Source organism: Acipenser ruthenus, chromosome 15 (assembly GCF_902713425.1).
Source record: "Acipenser ruthenus chromosome 15, fAciRut3.2 maternal haplotype, whole genome shotgun sequence".
Classification (NCBI taxonomy): Eukaryota; Metazoa; Chordata; class Actinopteri; order Acipenseriformes; family Acipenseridae; genus Acipenser; species Acipenser ruthenus.
The window spans coordinates 18,218,347-18,237,134 of NC_081203.1; the positions used below are offsets into that span (position 1 = coordinate 18,218,347).

Sequence of the window (18,788 nt, forward strand, 5' to 3'; positions counted from 1 at the left end):
AGCCTCACACCCCCAACCCATTCCCTTTCACCAATCAGATCTGCATCCTCAGACCCCCAACCCATTCCCTTTCACCAATCAGATCTGCAGCCTCACACCCCCAACCCATTCCCTTTCACCAATCAGATCTGCAGCCTCACACCCCCAACCCATTCCCTTTCACCAATCAGATCTGCAGCCTCACACCCCCAACACATTCCCTTTCACCAATCAGATCTACAGCCTCACACCCCCAACCCATTCCCTTTCACCAATCAGATCTGCAGCCTCACACCCCCAACACATTCCCTTTCACCAATCAGATCTGCAGCCTCACACCCCCAACCCATTCCCTTTCACCAATCAGATCTACAGCCTCACACCCCCAACCCATTCCCTTTCACCAATCAGATCTGCAGCCTCACACCCCCAACCCAAGTGCAAGGCTACTGCATTACCCTGCAGCTCTAAACATAGGCTACTGTGTCAATCCACTGGATATTATTGGAAACATGAACAGAATCTAACAGGTGATTGTCTTGCACAGTGCAGTGAGTTTGTGTCACAGAGACGGTTGTCGTTTCGATTCGTCATTCCGAATCTCTTTATAACCCTGTGCCCCGCACTGCAGTCATGAACGGATTCATCACTTACCCGGCTGTCTTCATCTGGCACCACAGGAGCAGGGCGTCTTTAGCACAGCGGGGCTCTCTGTTGTCTTGTGTCTCCACAACAATGTCCTGAAGCTGTTGGAAAAAAGAAAAACAGATTGTATTTGAATCCTCAGTGTATTTGTTGTTTATAAAGCTACAGTAACCCTAGTAATAAAGACAATATTAGTACAATATTACGTTTTCAAGTGAAGGGGGGGGGTCCTTTTTGATTATTGTACTGGAGAGACTGCATTGAATTGTACTGTAGAAATCAAAAATCCTATTCAACATTTTTCACTGGTCATACATCAACATGGACTGATACACCATGTGCTGAGCATGACATTACCAGGGTTGGAGACATTTGCATGTTTTACAACACCAGTACAACACAGATGGTTTGGGACTGAAGCTCACCTGGAAGCGCAGGATAATGGTCCAGATGAGGCCGAGGATGAGTCTGTGGTTGCCATCGACGATGTCGTGGGAGCCCATGTTCTCCAGGTGCACTCTCTGCTCCTTCAGGAACTGCAACGCCTTGTCTACGTTCTCCAGACAGTGAATACGCATCCTGCCTTTGGTGGGCTTAGGCTGGGGTGCAGCAGCAAAAAAGCAGGAGGCTCTTAGAAGGTACATAGTTTATAGGCCCCTGTGCACTGTAACAGGATTCCCTGGAGAACCAGGGTCATCAATCATCAGCCTTAACTTCATATACAAAATTATTAATTTAATAAAACCTTTTTTTTTTTTAAATTGGCAAATAACAGATCAAGCACTAGCCGAAAAGTCTGTCTACTTAATTTAGTGGATTAATTAGCTATAGATGAATTGGTTATTTTTCATAATTCCGGTCTCCCACATCTTTCACCACTGCAGGCCTGGGTTCAATTCCAGAGACTAATAGTCACATCCCAGGCATTAGCCTCTATTACACAACCACCACACAATCCAGCACACTGGAGTGCTCACTTGCAGAGTCTACAGTAGGAGACCATATTAATCATACTTCTCAGGAAAACTGAAAATGCTTATACAGGACACTGAATGCAGCTTTCAGAACCAAGATCGTTCTGGGATAGATCACAGCAGTAGATGAATCATGGGAAGAACCCACTGAGACGTAACATCTCATTGAAGGGTATACTGTGGGATAAGTCATGCTAATGCATTCAAGTCATAATTACACAATGCAATTGTACTTTGAATTTCAAATACTAGTAGATATGGTTCTGATGTTGGGGTAGAGAGCTGCAGGGCAAATTCATACACTACTTACAAATACTGCACACAAACCAAAAAACTGATGAAGAACAAGGCAGACAGTGACGCCGTACTCCTGCAGAACAATCACAAACATCCCAGTAACTCTATCTACATGCATTTCATTAAAACAGTTCAGATGGCTATTTCAGCAATTCAGATGACATACAAAAAATGTAGCAGTAGAAGAACATTACTGTAAGTGGTTCCATTTATTTTGTATATGACTTACAAATTTAAAGAATCCCCAATTTGTTACAGTTTAAGCATTTCAAACATGCTTGCTATTGAAGTTCACACGTTTAGGAAATGAAGTGGAATCTCAGCCTCTAGTAAGGGGCCTGAGGGAATGTCTGTACCAGGTGCTCTCCGGAGAGGACCTCCAGCAGCTTGATGAGCATGCGCCCATCCCGCAGGTCCAGATACAGGTCTGAGATCCGGCAGCTCACTCGACAGAGGTTGGAGTTCACCCATTTGGTAAAGGTCTTCTTCTGCACCGCTTCACGCTCATCTGGAACGGGAAGAAGGAAGGAATTTACACACATGCTGTTTAAGTGGAGGAGTGGCAAACACTGCTGCAGCAGCAAAGGTCATTCAAAATGATCAAGACAGCATTCAGAACTGGGCAGACACATGGCAAATGACATTTAATAGAGAAGTGTAAGGTACAAAAATGTGCATTATAAATATCATATGGGAGATACTGAAACTGAAGAAGGAACCTATGGAAAACGAGTTTATGTTGATGTCTTCATCTAGACAATGTGGGGAAACTATAAAAGGGCCAACAAGATGCTCGGATATATTGTGAGTAGTGTTGAATTTAAAATCAAGGGAAGTAATGTTAAAACTTTACAATGCATTAGTAAGATCCGATCTAGAAAATTGTGTTCAGTTCTGGTCACTTCGTTACAAAAAGGATATTGCTGCTCTAGAAAGAGTGCAAAGAAGAGCAACCAGAATTATCCCGGGTTTAAAAGGCATGTTGTATGCAGACAGGCTCAAAGAATTGAATCTGTTCAGTCTTGAACAAAGAAGACTACGCGGTGATCTGATTCAAGCATTCAAAATCCGAAAAGGAATAGACAATGTCGAATCAGGGGACTTTTTTGACCTGAAAAAAGAAACAAGGACCAGGGGTCACAAATGGAGATTAGATGAAGGGGCATTCAGAACAGAAAATAGGAGGCACTTTTTTACACAGAGAATTGTGAGGGTCTAGAACCAACTCCCCATGAATGCTGTTGAAGCTGACACCCTGGGATCCTTCAAAAAGCTGCTTGATGAGATTCTAGGATCAATAAGCTACTAACAACTAAACGAGCAAGATGGGCTGAATGGCCTCCCCTTGTTTGTAAACTTTCTTATGTTCTTATGTTCTTAACCCTTCACTGCCCTGGGTATGTCCCCATACATATTGAATGCCTACTTTCCCCTTTGCTTCACAGACATCTGCACTGCCCTTCCTGATAGGGTAGTACCAAGCTGGTGGAGCCAATCAAACCTGAAAAGGTCAAAGCATCACATGGCACTTTAGAGAAATGAAAGCCTGGGCAGCACATCCAGCAGAGATCTTAGCTGAAAGCTTACTGGAGAGAAGTACAGGAAACATCGTTAATGATCACTATGGGAGCCACAGAACTCCACACAAGACTGAAAGAAATCAATACGAATTACATTTGATGCTATTTACTCTGAGTAACGGCTACAAACACATCAGATATTAAACACAGTAGTAAACTACTGTAGCATAGCACGACTTATTAAACATGCCATCAAGTAAAGCCTAAATATTAAAAAAACACATATATTTCAAAACCTCTTACACATTGCAGTCAACAGAGTAACATTTCTATACTTTCCAAACACTCTGCTGCAGCCGGCAGGTTTGAAAAGGCAGCTTTGTGAAATGGGAATAAACTGCAATGCATGCCTTCCAGATACTCCTTTAGCTGTGATTCACTATACTTTTGATCCAAGGCCTCTTCTTTCTAAAGCAATGAGAGCAAAGAAAGGCAGGCAAGGTGGCACGACAAAAAGAGGAATGGGGCACCATCCTTACAGTTTTAATGAGCACACTGAACCACAAGTGCACTGGTACCCCAATTGGTATCCATTTGGTCTGGCTCACCATATAACTCAGTCTTGCCTAGGACAGGCCCAGGACTGAATGGCATGCAAGGGTTTCATAGCATCGGACATTAAATAGTGCCCTGGTCCATCACCTGCCATGAGAACTACATTCTTATAAAAGGGACTGTAGAAATTCTGCACTTTCAGAGAAATGTTCACAAAGCATTTATCAAAGTACAGTCAATCGTTTTCATTGTTTTTGTTCTATGAAGGAAACAATGCTGATGTTACAAACAATCAAATAAATAACTAACGGCTGTCTTCACAGACCCCGATTAGCACTAGTCTTGGAATACCTTACCCTGCTACTCAGGGCCTGTGAAACCTGGCGCCTGTGTTGTTTGGAGTCACAGCCCGTGACTTTTTAAAACTCATAAGTTAGATCTCTCAAGTATGTCTTCTCTCAATGTACAGCGGGTACACCAGAGTGTAACCATTAACCTGTCCCCCTGTAACACTGCCCCCAGTGGGTGTATAAAACACTTTTTACTGGCATACTGTATTTCTTACATCCACTAAGGGCAGAGAAAGGGTTATTCTCGGAAATACATTACTTTAGTTAATTCTGATATTTCATAACCCGTACCAAGTTTCTCTTTGAGAACTCCTACATTACCAGTTTGATTTTACTTGTACAAATGGTGCACACGTAGCGCTGGGGTTTCCCGCATGGCTTTGAAATCAGAGCTTTTAAACGTTAGTCTGGAAGCAGGCACAGTCACCAGCACTCAACACCACCCTCTCATTTAACCAGTATACTGTCATTATAACCAGGTGTCCTACCTCTGCCTGCGTTCTGTTTGCAAACCTGCTCCATCACTACAATGGCAGCTGTTCCTTGATCTAACTGTAATTCTCCAACATCAGGAGAAATAAACAAGGCTGGAAAATATCCTCTCAAATATCCTCTGTGGGTTTGAGGCCAGTGCTTCAATGTAACATGGCCAAGCAGTTCACAAAGTTCACTGCCATTCCATGAGTTGTAGGGGCTGTCCTGAACTTCTGAAACTGCGTTATTATTCTCTCACAAACACAGCCTTCCACTTACAAGATCTATGAAGGATAATAACTCTATTGTGTTTTCAAAGAATTTATTTTTTTGCAGGACTTGGGTTCTAGATGCATATGACTAAAAAAACCAAAGTGATGTGAAGGTTACTCGTGTGACACACAGAGATCAGGTCCGAATTGACCCCAGAAATAAAGCATAATTTTTTAGGGCTGTTCCCTAACAAATAATCTCCCTGACAAAATTATTTACAAAAAACCTTACCCTGCAGGGATAAACCATAAGCAGGATTTTTCTAAGCAGTTTACAGGGAACCCCCCTGGATTACAAACATATGTAAAAGTTACTGTAGGCTGGATTCCCCACCTTAGAAAGTTGTGCTGAAAATGACCCTTCATTTAAGTTAAATCTCCCAGGGCGAGGGTCTGAAATTGGGGGCCCAGACACAGGACACAGCAACAATAGAACCAATACATGAATCAGAAAATAATAATAACAACCCTTACAAAAGTTTTTGACAGTAAAAGCATCCCAAAGTGTAGTAAAGCCCAGTAAAAGCCCAGAAAGGTATGTCAAAGCAATTTTAAAAACATAGCCAGCCATGGTAACGTGCATAGTATAACCATGGGAAAAGCATTGGAAAGGTGCTAAATTATTGTGCACATTTACAGTGGTACACTTAGGAAATCCCTTCAACAGAAGTCTCCAAAAGGGGTTAAAAAGCACGATAAAATATCCACGTGTCGCCTCTCTATCAATCTGATCAACAACCACCACACAGGCTGAGGGGGCGAAGCAAGCACAGGGTCACTATCCGCTCTCACTTATCCCTTAAAGATACAGGGACCGTTACACCAGTCCACAGGGCATGCAATATGAAAGTCAATGTAATTTAAGAGTAGAAGGAAAATAGGGTGAATACAGCATCATGCCATGTCATTCCAGCACGCAGGAAATCCAGCCACATGAACTCTGATTTGTCAATTCATTTCTGAAATGCATTTTAATTGGAGGCTTGCTGAAATTCTTGGGGCAAGGTTCAGCCTGCTGCACTAATCTTATTGGCTAACCAATCCTATATAGGGCAAATCCGCTCTTCACTAAATGTTCTTTCTCCCCCACCTCCCCACACCCTCCTCTGCAGCTGTACCTCCCTTCTGGGGAGTCGGGGGTCCTCCAACACTCAGCCTTGATTGACCCCTGACCTCGTTGGAGATCACCTCAATTGAGGGCAGCTCCTGCTGGACTAGAAAGCGAGATCCCGGGCCACAGTCTAATCATCCCACACTCCACTTTATACTACAACGATCAATGCTGTGCCTCGATCTTCGAATTTAGAATGAATTTAGAGTGACAGGGGTAGGAGGCTGTGTGGTCCAGTGGTTAAAGAAAAGGGCTTGTAACCAGGAGGTCCCCGGTTCAAATCCCACCTCAACCACTGACTCACTGTGTGACCCTGAGCAAGTCACTTAACCTCCTTGTGCTCTGTCTTTCGGGTGAGACGTAATTGTAAGTGACTCTGCAGCTGATGCATAGTTCACACACCCTAGTCTCTGTAAGTCGCCTTGGATAAAGGCGTCTGCTGAGTAAACAAATAATAATAATAATAATACACACGGACAGACAGACAGGCTCTAACTAGCACACATTCAAATTATTACCATGCTGTCGCTGGCCCGAGTCTGCAAATCAAGCTGAATGAACTTTTAGAAGGTCGGTTTGGTAGCATTAGCAAAAGGATGAAATATTCTGTATTGTAATATATTAATACATAGTCCAGAAAGCCAAGATTTTTTATCTGCTCTAAAGTTTCAAAAGAATCTCATTCTTCAAAGCACTGTTTAACCTAAGAGAATGCTTATTATAAGTACTCTTCAAAAACAGTTCTTAAAAGGTGTTGTGAATAGGGTCCATTGGTTCACTTTGGCATGATGTAATCTATACTGAAGATGTATTGGTGTATAAACTACACATTGTGTTTAACCCGCAGGGGTGCAAAGGCTATTGCAGTGCTCCCTGTCAGCCCCCAGCCAAGATCAGCAAGTCAGCATGACCAGGATTTGAACCATGCGGGAGTGACTCACCCTGCACGCTACATGCTACTGGGTTAGCCACTGGGGACCCAGGTTCACTCCATGCTTGAAAATTCATTTACGAGGATCAGCCTTTTCTAACTTTGCAATAGCTGTGGGAGACCGGGGTCAAGTGCCCCTCCTGGTGACGCACACACACAGTGAGCGAGTCGTGCCTGAGTGGAGATTCAGACCCAGTTAATCCATTGGAGCAACAGTCCTTTATCTTTTCTCAGCAAGTATGACCTGCCCTCCACCAGGAATAATTACATTACATGAGCCTTCCGCAATGCTAACACAGCACAGTAAACTACCACCTGCATAAACCATTCAAACACTGCAGCCTAGGACACTAGCACTTTAAAACGCTGGTGATACTGTACTGTACTGTACTGTACATATGACACATTCTCCCCTAAACAGATAAAACACTGGCGCTGGCTGTACCTTGCAACTGCTTGAAGCGGCCGTCTAAGAGCTCGTTGAAAGAAATGTTTGAAGTGCTGTAGCTCAGCTGACGCATCCCTCTCATTGCAGCAGCAGCAGCAGGAGCTGCCATCGCCATGCTGGGGAAGTGTTTGGAATCCAGAAGAGTGAAGTGTGTCTCCCAACCATGAGGAAGAACAAGAGCAAACCTCCCAAACCTCTCAAATCTGCAGGCTTCCAAAGCAGCTCCTCTTCACAGACAGTGCAGCGCTGCACTTTCACAGGGGGAGAGGAGGGGGGGGGGCTCTGCTAGCACTTTGTTTGCTTTGGAGTTGATCTTTAATTTTCTTTGGCAAGGAACCAACGATATCCTCTTTCGGAAACTGCCTGACAATGCAGTGTATAGACGTACTACACTTTATCTCATGCAGACATTGCATGGATTCAATCTATATTTTAATTGGCACTACATCGAATAGAAGCTTCACTGAGACGGAGTCATTTACATACATCAGCTGGGATTTGCTTATGACCCTTTTGTAATCTAAAGGCATGATGTTGATTGCATGGAGAGGAGTGTGACACACCATTCACAGACAAGGATGCAAATTTCCTGCACACTGAATAGCAAGATGTGCAGGCAGCTCCTCCTACAGCATGACACCATGCATTACATTAGTATAGGTGGTGTATTCTTCATGACACAGCACCCTGGTTTCAATCACTACTGAATATATTACCCTCAAGACATTGTTGTTTTCCATTGTTTGTTTGTTTGTTTGTTTGTTTGCTTTCTCAGGATATGTGATTTTTTTTTTAATATAGTGCAAAAGGCCTTTGTGACCCGCAGCACAGGAAGTGATTAGGACAGGGGAAGCAACAGCAACTTTTAAAACAAACTAGCAAAGAATCAAGCCATCACTGGCACAAGAAAAGGGGTCCCAGTGAAAACATTTTCAGGGCTAACAAGCATGTCGATGACATTCATCCCAATAACAATGCTAGAGAATGTCCAAACCAAGTTTCACAAAACTGAAACTGAAAGCTCTTTCTCGAGGTAAAAACAGAAGTGTGACGTAAGGATGGACAGACAGGTTGTCATGTTGCATCATAACTGAAAGCAGTTCTCGGACAGACAGACAGACAGCCTCTATTAACCCCATACCCTGACACTATCATGAACGTGTGGTAAATAGGTTCATCTCAAGGTTCTATTGAGATATTTAGAAATGGAAGTGTCACAACCTGGGCGTGCCAGGCTCTGTAATCAGAGCTGTCAAACCACTTCATGTTTATATTAGCAGTAAAAAGCAGCAAGGATTTTGCTTGCAAAGGAAAGATGAGAGACTAGAAAAGGAGAGGAATGATTTTATTCAAACTGTATTTGCATTGGCATGTAAATGCTTGCCAGCATGCACTGACTCACCACCTTCTGCATCATAAGATACCCCCACATTCTGATACTCAATAACTGAAGAATGTCCGTACCAAGTTTCCTCATAACTGAATAAGCAGCTCTATGGATACATATATATATATATATATATATATATATATATATATATATATATATATATATAATAAGTGGGACACAAAGTAGAGGTGTCTATGCATCCGTACCTGCATATGCATGTAGGCGTGGGGGTTAATGTATTATGGGAATGGGATTTCAGGTTTGCTTTATATAAATTCAAATGTGTTTCAATGTTAATGCATTGGTGAGGTCCTTCAAAATTACTAACACCTATAATAAAATGTTACAGAAATTTAAAAGCACTATTATTCTTATTGTTTCAGAATGACATTGTCTTTTCTTTTTTCTTTTGCAGCTCCATACTAGAATAGCAATTGAAATATTCTCCTTGAGCACAAGCATTAACCCAGCACGGGTAGCAATTATATCTGATTTTAGCTTTTCTTTTTACCTCACGACTCAAGTCTCTCGTTCCCCCTCTAACACACTAACCCAGTTCAGCCAAAGCTGCAGGTTTTTATACATGTGACCGTCTCCAGATAAGCAATAAATTAATCAATCTGGAGGTCACATTCTACACAAGTTTAGCATGCATGGGGAATTTTAATCCCATCCATTGCTGTAAAACAACGATGACAAAACGTCGTGTTTTTACGCATTAAACAATACATTTAAATAATAAAAATACAAAATAAACAAAATACACACAGGGGCGGGATGTACTCCGTCACAGTGCTGCTCTGGGCTGTGTTGAAATGAAGCAAGACTCTGTACTGTACATGCACCTGGATTTACTCAGTGTGTGCTGCTCTGGGCTGTGTTGAAATGAAGCAAGGCTCTGTACTGTACATGCACTGGATTTACTCAGTGTGTGCTGCTGGGGGAGCGATGTGCGACACCACAGGCAGCCAGGGTGTTGGGGTCGGCTTGAGGGTTCCAGTGATGCACCGCGTTGCAGTGTTCAGCTGGACACCATCAAGTCAAGTGTGGCTACTCCCCGTCCATACCAGTGCACCTTACTCAGCTACAGAGCACACAAGGGCCATCGCTGATGTCCATAACCACTGAGATGACTGACAGCAACCCCCAGCCATTCAGAGAGGAACAGAGACAACACAGACAGCAAATATAACAACCACACAACCTAGAGAGGATTGCTAAATGATTATATTTGTTAAGAAAATGAAAAATAGTGAGTGGTTTACCGACGGTTATCCGATATACATTTATTTCAGTCAAACTCGTATTTTTGGGGGAATTCGACATTTAACAAGGTTTACCGATTACAAACGAAAAGTAGCAAGCTTAACTATAGTTCATAAATAAATCCTTATTGGCATACATATCTAAGAAGAAGATATTTAATTTTCAAATACCTCTACAAAGATTTTTGTAGGTAGACATAAGGGAGATTAATGTATGTTTGAGTGTTGGGTGGCTGCCTCTAATAAAGTTGAGAGTGTATTTCTCGCACACTCTTTGCTGTGTCAGCCCATTGTCATACAAAGAGCGCAAGAGAAAGTGCACTCTCAAATTGAGTAGAGGCAGCCACCGAACACTACTAACATATTATTAAATCTCAATAAAAAACAGATGAAACCCAGAGATTAACATACGTTTCTTCTATAGATTCTGTTGTGGTTTAAACATTTTGAATGCTTTGTCGCTCATATTCTGAGTGTCTGAGTGGGAGATCTACACTCACAGCAAAGTTAGAAGTGGGGTTGCTGCTAATAGGTTCCAGTGGGGGTGTGACTTAAAATACATCTTATAATGCAAAATGATCAATTCACATTCCTCCTGCACTATCATTAAAAACACCTACCTAGGAATTAGTGATGAGCAGATACTGCAGCTTTAAAAAAAGGCCATTTCTTTTGAATTATCATGTTATACTGTCACAGAGTTCTTCCTCCAGCTAGAAGACATTACCATTAGGTGCATGAAACTTTTAAAGTAAAGGATGGGAAAGCTAAAAATGTTAGAGGTCTCAATCAATAATGAATGCGTCTCATAAAATAGTAACACAACATTTTCCTTCAGAAATAAAACAGATTTGTACTTTGCTGGAAAAGCTCTAGACACGAAAGCAAAGCATTAGCTGTCTCTTGTCACACATGATCAGTGCTCACAGCGGCCTGCTATAGAACCCTTCCCATGGCAATGACCTTCACACACACTGCCAGCAGGCACGTGACTGGACTCTTCAAGAGGTCAAACTGTCACGGCTGCTTCATCAAACAACGCTATAGCTAAAAGCTTCCTGCTGCTTCCTGGTAGCTAATCACGTCATGTGATACTGTTCACTCCAATGGACAGGCTGCAATCAGACCATGTGACCTACAGCAAAGGCACCAGGAGGCGGCATATTGTATTTGAAATACTTCACACAATTAACACAACCAAAAGATTCCCAATTAAAGGGGGGCAGCGGATTTTAAAGTGCACCTTTAAAAAGTAACAGCTTGGTAAAGTTATGATATATCAGAGTGTAACTTATAGGCAAAGGTATGATATATCAGAGTGTAACTTATAGGTAGAGGTATGACAGATCAGAGTGTAACTTATAGGTAGAATTATGATATACCAGAGTGTAACTTATAGGTAGAGGTATGATATATCAGAGTGGTTCAGTCTCACAGTGGTCATGATGTTGTTATTACTGTCATGTGGACAGCCTTCCACTAAGACCTGGGCTAATTCATTTTGATCTTTGACTTCCAACCTTGGCTGGATTTGTGCCAGCGAATTGGAGGTGAGAGGCTCCCTTTCCACTGAGCCCCCAGTTCAATCCCACACATGCTCCACCCAATGCCTCCTAGAGCACACACTCTATTTAAAGCCCTCCTATCATATCTGACATGCTTGTCTCCAGCCCCACAGCAATCTGAGGTATGGCTAGCATGAGAAGCCAGCTGCTTCTTTCAATCGGTAGGGAATGTTAATTAGAGGAAACTAATTAATTCTTTTAAGATTTACCCCCCAAAAAAATACCACTTGATACTGCTGAGCCACTACTAAAACCAGGTATAGGCTTAGGGCTGGGTTGTGTCCAACGTTAACCTCTTCTTTTTCTTAAAAGAATACAGGAATTTTACATTATAAACAAGATACAATCAAAATGAAACCACTTCCATCAACTAAATCATTTCTCTCACACTATTCAAGTATGAACGCAGTGTTTATGAGTATTATTTTTACTTTAGCTGTACCCTGTGTTGTCCACAGAGCTGCAATATAGTATAATCCTGATCCTTTCGATGATGTTATATTTCTCAGCTTTTACTAAAGAGCATTCTCCAGGAGAAAGAATTTCTCTCATGATATTCTGACATATTTTTAAAAAGCTGATATAAGGGAAGCAGGGTCATAAGTATGGCACTTCACTCTTACAGTCTGAAACTCGTATTTATTAGCAGAAGGGAGATTCTACACCAGGAAGTGTAAGTGAGGCTGCTGCCTGCCAATATTACTGGGCCTACTCCGCTTAATTTGCACTAAATATTCTGAGTAGAACACAAAATCTAAGAACATCAGAAATGTTTGGAAACCAGAAGGCAGAAGCGAATGCTGTACTTTCAATTTTTATTTTTATGAAAAAGAGCTAGGAGTTTATGTTGACTCAAATGTCTTCATCTAGAAAATGTGGGGAAGCTATAAAAAAGGCCAACAAGATGCTCGGATATATTGTGAGTAGTGTTGAATTGAAATCAAGGGAAGTAATGTTAAAACTTTACAATGCATTAGTAAGACCTCATCTACAATAGTGTGTTCAGTTCTGGTCACCTCGTTACAAAAAGGATATTGCTGCTCTAGAAAGAGTGCAAAGAAGAGCGACCAGAATTATCCCGGCTTTAAAAGGCATGTTGTATGCAGACAGGCTAAAAGAATTGAATCTATTTAGTCTTGAAAAAAGAAGACTGCGCGGTGATCTAATTCAAGCATTCAAAATCCTAAAAGGTATAGACAATGTCGACCCAGGGGACTTTTTTGACCTGAAAAAACAAACAAGGACCAGGGGTCACAAATGGAGATTAGATAAAGGGGCATTCAGAACATAAAATAGGAGGCATTTTTTTTACACAGAGAATTGTGAGGGTCTGGAACCAACTCCCCAGTAATGTTGTTGAAGCTGACACCCTGGGATCATTCAAGAAGCTGCTTGATGAGATTCTGGGATCAATAAGCTACTAACAACCAAACGAGCAAGATGGGCTGAATGGCCTCCTCTCGTTTATAAACTTTCTTATGTTCTTATGTTCTAATGTGTTTGAGATGAAACTATTACAGAGCTCTGCGTAAAAAAAAGAAATCCTCTTGACCTTGTGTTCAAGCATACTCCTCAGCTACCATTTCCTACTCTGTGCTGAGTTTACCTCAGGATATTGGGGAGCAGAGACAGTCCACTCAGAAACAGACAGTCCACTCAGAAACAGGCAGTCCACTCAGAAACAGACAGTCCACTCAGAAACAGGCAGTCCACTCAGAAACAGGCAGTCCACTCAGAAACAGGCAGTCCACTCAGAAAGAGATAGTCCACTCAGAAACGGGCAGTGGACTCATCATAGGTCACGTGATGGTGAAGCGAGCGGTTTTCAAAGGGATGGAAGTACAGCTGCGATTACAATACATTAACCTATCAATAGCAGTTGAGATAATAAGTAGTTGTAAAGCATTTTTAAATTTAGTTACAAACTGTACATTCAAACAGGATCAGATATATAAATTTCTTGATATTTTGAACCCAATTAGTAGTATTCCCTTATTTAGGAGTGTATGAAGCCCCCTTTCATGTGTATTTTTCAAGCTGGTGTAGTACAAACACAGGAAGCATGTCTATCGAGTTCCCAGGTTGCTGGCTGGTTCATGCATGCAGTGATTCAGGACTCTGAAGAGGTGTTTAACACGGCATGACAAACACATTCACTCTCACTCTGAAAGCACTCTCAGTTAAGAGCACCTACATTCAATTGCAGGTCCTGCAATCCTCGGGTCAGGTTACACACACTCAGACCGGGTGCTTACTAATGGCTCTTTACACCAAAGAAAACCGTTTGCATTACACACTGACGTACAATAACGGAAAGCAAGATATCAAATACAACATGTTATGTACTGACTGCCATAGTGGAGACACTAAAAAGCACCACTGTGACAATCATTATATTCTTTGGCTTTCCATCTAGCTTGCAAACTGCATACAGTGGCTCATATAGCAGCAAGCCATGGACCTTGCTAGTGTCTATCCCAGCTGCTGCATCTCTCACATCATTTATTTTACAGTGATGTATCTTTAGTGTAATAACATCTAAATGTAAAATATTGTATACTGCTGTGAGGAGCTACTGATCTTCTATATACAAGAAAGTCAGAAAGTCAATGTGCCAATGGAAAAGCTCCTTTACATTTCATAGCCAATCTGCGACAGCAAGATGCAAGTTGAAGTAGCCTTCCAAAGTACAAAAGCATGCTAGTGGGCATATATAAATACAAGTTGGACTGTCTACAAATGTAATGTTGCATGTACACCTGCCAATAGACAGCAAAGGAGAAGACATGTGAGTGAGTTTGGAACATTTTTTTGGCATCAGTGTTAGCAGTCAAAGGAAACAGCAAGGCATATTCCCAATAGTCTCCGCTCTCCCTCATTTGGATGGGCTGACCTTGGCATTTCTGAAGTAGGGGGTTTGTTTTGTAAATACTGTACCTGCAAGAGCCTTGATCCTGGATCTCTCGAACAGCCTGGCGGAGCTGTTGTCATTGTCCAGATCCTCATCCAGGCACTCCCAGCGAGTGTTCACGTTGCTGTACTGCTGCTGAACCTCCAACTCATCGAAGTCTGTGCTGGAGGTCATGGTCCTGCCGCTTTGCTAGAAAACAACAGACCTCTGCAAAATAACATTGCACTGGATCAGTACACAGCAGTGTCTTCAATAATACATGACAACCTGCAGTCCATTCGGGACCAGACCTCACTATGCTGCTGGTGTCAAGACATATCTCACTGCCCTTTGTGAAAAATGTTCTGTGTGTGTCCACTAGGTGGAGTATCTCTCTGTACACAGAAAGTTGGCTCTCGCAGTAAAGGCTTGCCAGTCATTTTTTAAAACACAGATCAAGTGTATAAAACTGGACTACAAGTGCATGTTTTGGGGGTAAAACCATTATGGTGAATTGTGATACAGAACTTTCTTACATGATAGAGGTTTTGCATCACGATAACATGAACAAAAGCACTACATACTGTAGCTATTTGTAGTGCACAAAGTGTTTCTTAAATAGTAAGTAAGTCTGTCAGTAACATACATGAATAATGTAAGTGTGACCCCAGGTACGCATGTATCTACCTATGTACAGACATATGGGCCGGTTCCACCAGTAATAATGTAACACAGGTGCATAAAGACAGACAGACGGCCATCCTCCTATTCCCTTAGATTCCAATACTCTCAATAAGTTGTATTGTGCCCCTGTTTATTGTGATTTGATTCCTATTATAACTTTATGACATTTAAGCATTTCAAATGACTATATCTTGAACAGGCTTAGCTATGAATATTATATTGAAAGAACAACAATTTTATTAATGCATTCTGAATGTATATAATCCAGTTTACACATCTAAACCAAACGTTCATCATCATCATCATCATAATAATAATAATAATAATAATAATAATAATAATAATAATAATAATAATAATTTCACAAATTCCACTTCATAAGAAACAATGGGCTCTATATAAAAAAAAGCTTGATATTTATGCAACTTTTTCTTTACTGTTAGTAATTAAACCTTCAATATTCCAGAACAGTTTCAGTAATATCAAACTTGAAAACAGACTTTAATAAAAACATTCTTGATGTAACTCTTCAGTTAAGCTTTGGGAATACAGTGAAGTATTTCAAAACGCAGGTCAGGATATCTTATCTCTAGATCTCCTCTGCCTTTCAGCCCCGCTGCTGCTGCTGTTTTTTTCTTGTATTTCTAGCACCTGCCCTCCCCCTTCAGTTTGAAAGGAACCAACTACAATCGGCAGGGATGAAGCAGAATGCAGTAACTGACATTGGGAGGGCTGTGCCGAGGGGAAGGGGATTCTCAGAAAGCAGAGTAAAGGAGTGGCTTCTGATAACTATCGCACAGCTTGGTTATCACCGCAGGACAGACACAGGGTGCTGCCGTGGCTCAGAGCGCACTTCTGAGCAGCTCGGCAATTTGAATGATGCCAGTAACTCTCGCAACACAGCAGCTGCCTTAAATATCTTAAATGCTGTTTCAGCAGCAGCTGCCAGCCCCTCCAGCTCTGTGTTTGATACACAGGCAGGAGTCAGCAGGGCTGTCCAAGCAGTTTGATGTGGGAGCTGCAGGCTCTGAAACAGAAGCATTTCAGCAGAGGGGACTGCCATTTCAGTCTTTGAGTACAATCTTTGATGCCCAACCCCCAGTCGTTCTGCATTGGATGTAAATGAACAAGCCTGTCAGTACCACAGCTGTACATGCAAAATGAGTCATCTGTGACATGAGCAGATTACTGACCTCCATCCATCGTATGCACATGTGAAAATGTTACTTTGACATACTGACACCCGCCTCCATATATCCCATATGCATCCCCAGATTCTCATACCTCCTGCTAAAGAACTTCCAAACCAAGTGTCATCACAGCTGAGAAAGCACTTCTCCAGTTGCAGGTGACATACTGACAGACAGCCTCCATATAACCCAAAATTATGAAGTTTATTAGTGAAAAATCAGCAACTTTCACCACAATTAGGCAAGAGGTTCTCTAGCAAGTTATGGGCTCTATTGTTAGCTGCAATCCCTTTGATGAATGTTGAGTTTGTTGGGTGGTTCTGTCAGTACTTCCAGAATGACGAGGCTAGCCATGCCACATTCAATCTCAACATACCAGTGTGTTTTATAACAGGCTCAATCTATTCTTGAAGTGCAGACAGTGTATCGTCATCACAAACGTCCTGACAACACACCCCAGAGCCCAGTCATCTCTCAACATAAAAGTAGCATATCTGAGCACTGTTTCTAAAAGCACTGTATTAATGGAGGCAGGGCGTTCCCGCTCCCACAATTCCCCTTCCATAGAGGAGCTGTCATCAGGCAGTGCTGATTCAATCGGGAACGTTTGGTGATGTGACTCATGGAGGAGGGCAGTTGCACTGAGACAGGCAGGCAGGGTGCTGTGTATACCGGAACACGTTTTTTCCCTAAGCAAGTTCCTCGTGCCAGAGGTTGAAAATGAAAGGCTGGACTGTGTGGTGCTTTAGAGACGTGCACCTCGTGCTGAGATCACTTTGTGTCATCCATGTTATCTTCGTTTTTTAATTTCCTCCCTGTTTAAAGAGTAAGTAGTGGGGTTCTGACAAATATTGTGTTACAAGTCCCCACGTGCTGCTACAACTGTTTACATAAGTTATCTGTGATTTTTCTTTTCATTGTTAACATCCTGACAACTTTTTAACTTTTTAAAGTTTTTTTTAACGCTCTTCCTGCAGTGATTTAGAGGACAGATCTCAAACCCCAGTGCACTAGTGTGGCATTTTGAAAAGAGCTCTGAAACAAACTTTAAAGTTATAACTAGTGTAAAGATTTGTCAGGATGTTATTTAAACAGTTGTAGCAACACGTGGGGGAATATAAAGCTATATTTTTCAGAACCCTGCTACTTCCTCTTTAATATCATGCTGTGTGTGTTCTCCATCATTCTCTATTCAGTATTTACCATGCTTTCTATTCCAGAAGGAATGCCCCTTGTTAAACCACTGGCTTTGCTTCTGAAAAGACTCCTGGATTTTCTATAGTGAGGGGGTTTATAAAATGACCACTAGGGGTGTCATTTCTACAAACAGGACTTAAACTAGAACTACAGAGTTCAGGTAAAATCAGCCTTAAACCGACAGTCCCTGCATCACGAGTAGAGCCTGTGGTGAACGCCACATCCTGGATGCATTGCAGCTGCAGGCTCTAGCTTCATGGTTGTGGCTGTTTCCATATCAGAAAGGAAATCTTTGTGTCTCGTGACAATTAACCTTTTTTGACTCATTCTAGGAAGTCACCCTATTGTCCTTTTCTCTTAGGAAATAAACATAAGTAAAACCAGGTCAAATACTGTAGAGCCCAATATAATCTTGATGCAGTAGTGTGAGCACACTCAGGCTAGATCTGCTGTTTATCTTCCCCCAGAGTTTGGATCCTCAGTAGATAAGCATAATATTGACAAGGAACAGACACCGCAGAGTGTTCAAATCTGCCTCTCTTCTTTAACTAGCACTTTCATTTGCAAAGTGTCTGAGTACAGCCTGCATGCTGCTTCTTAGTACTACTGCACCTCTGATTGAGGTTTCCTTAAGTCTGATACCAAATGATTTATTAGCAGTAGTCATTGCTTAATATTGAAGTACTGTGGTCTGAGCAGGATACAGAATGCTAGTAATACAGGATACTGAACAAGTGCATCATTTTAACACTGATGCACTTCTGAGTGGGAGTCGTGCACATACAGAATATTGAAGAAGAAATTTAGTAGGGCTTTTTTGTAAAGGCTCCCCATACCAAATGATCTGCAATAGTTTTGTATTATGGACCAATTGTAGCACAAGGCTGACGTTGCTAGGATGCAACCACAGTGGTTATATTGTAGTATTTTGACACGCCCATGGTGAAGCCAGAAACTGGTAATGCATTGCTCTACCCCGGTCCCATATCAGTGCCAGACAGACAGCGTGCTACTATACCACGATCACTACGGGACATGCTCTGGATCCTTC

At 41.9% G+C, this 18,788-nt stretch overlaps 1 protein-coding gene across 3 annotated transcripts in view; it reads right to left on the reverse strand.

The window, feature by feature from the left end:
* Nucleotides 1–18,788, reverse strand: part of LOC117422425 (spectrin beta chain, erythrocytic-like) — a 72,987-nt gene that overhangs the window by 37,800 nt on the left and 16,399 nt on the right. For 2 of the 3 annotated variants that reach the window (XM_058987279.1, XM_034927828.2), the window contains exons 2-5: nucleotides 14,714–14,894; nucleotides 2,252–2,403; nucleotides 1,050–1,223; nucleotides 634–725 (exon numbers count right to left, since the gene is read on the reverse strand). In XM_058987279.1, the coding sequence (XP_058843262.1) occupies nucleotides 634–725; nucleotides 1,050–1,223; nucleotides 2,252–2,403; nucleotides 14,714–14,861 (566 nt within the window). In that variant the 5' untranslated portion in view covers nucleotides 14,862–14,894. Of the gene's footprint in view, nucleotides 1–633; nucleotides 726–1,049; nucleotides 1,224–2,251; nucleotides 2,404–7,553; nucleotides 7,781–14,713; nucleotides 14,895–18,788 lie in introns of those variants that run through there. The other variant, XM_034927830.2, reaches the window with a different exon arrangement.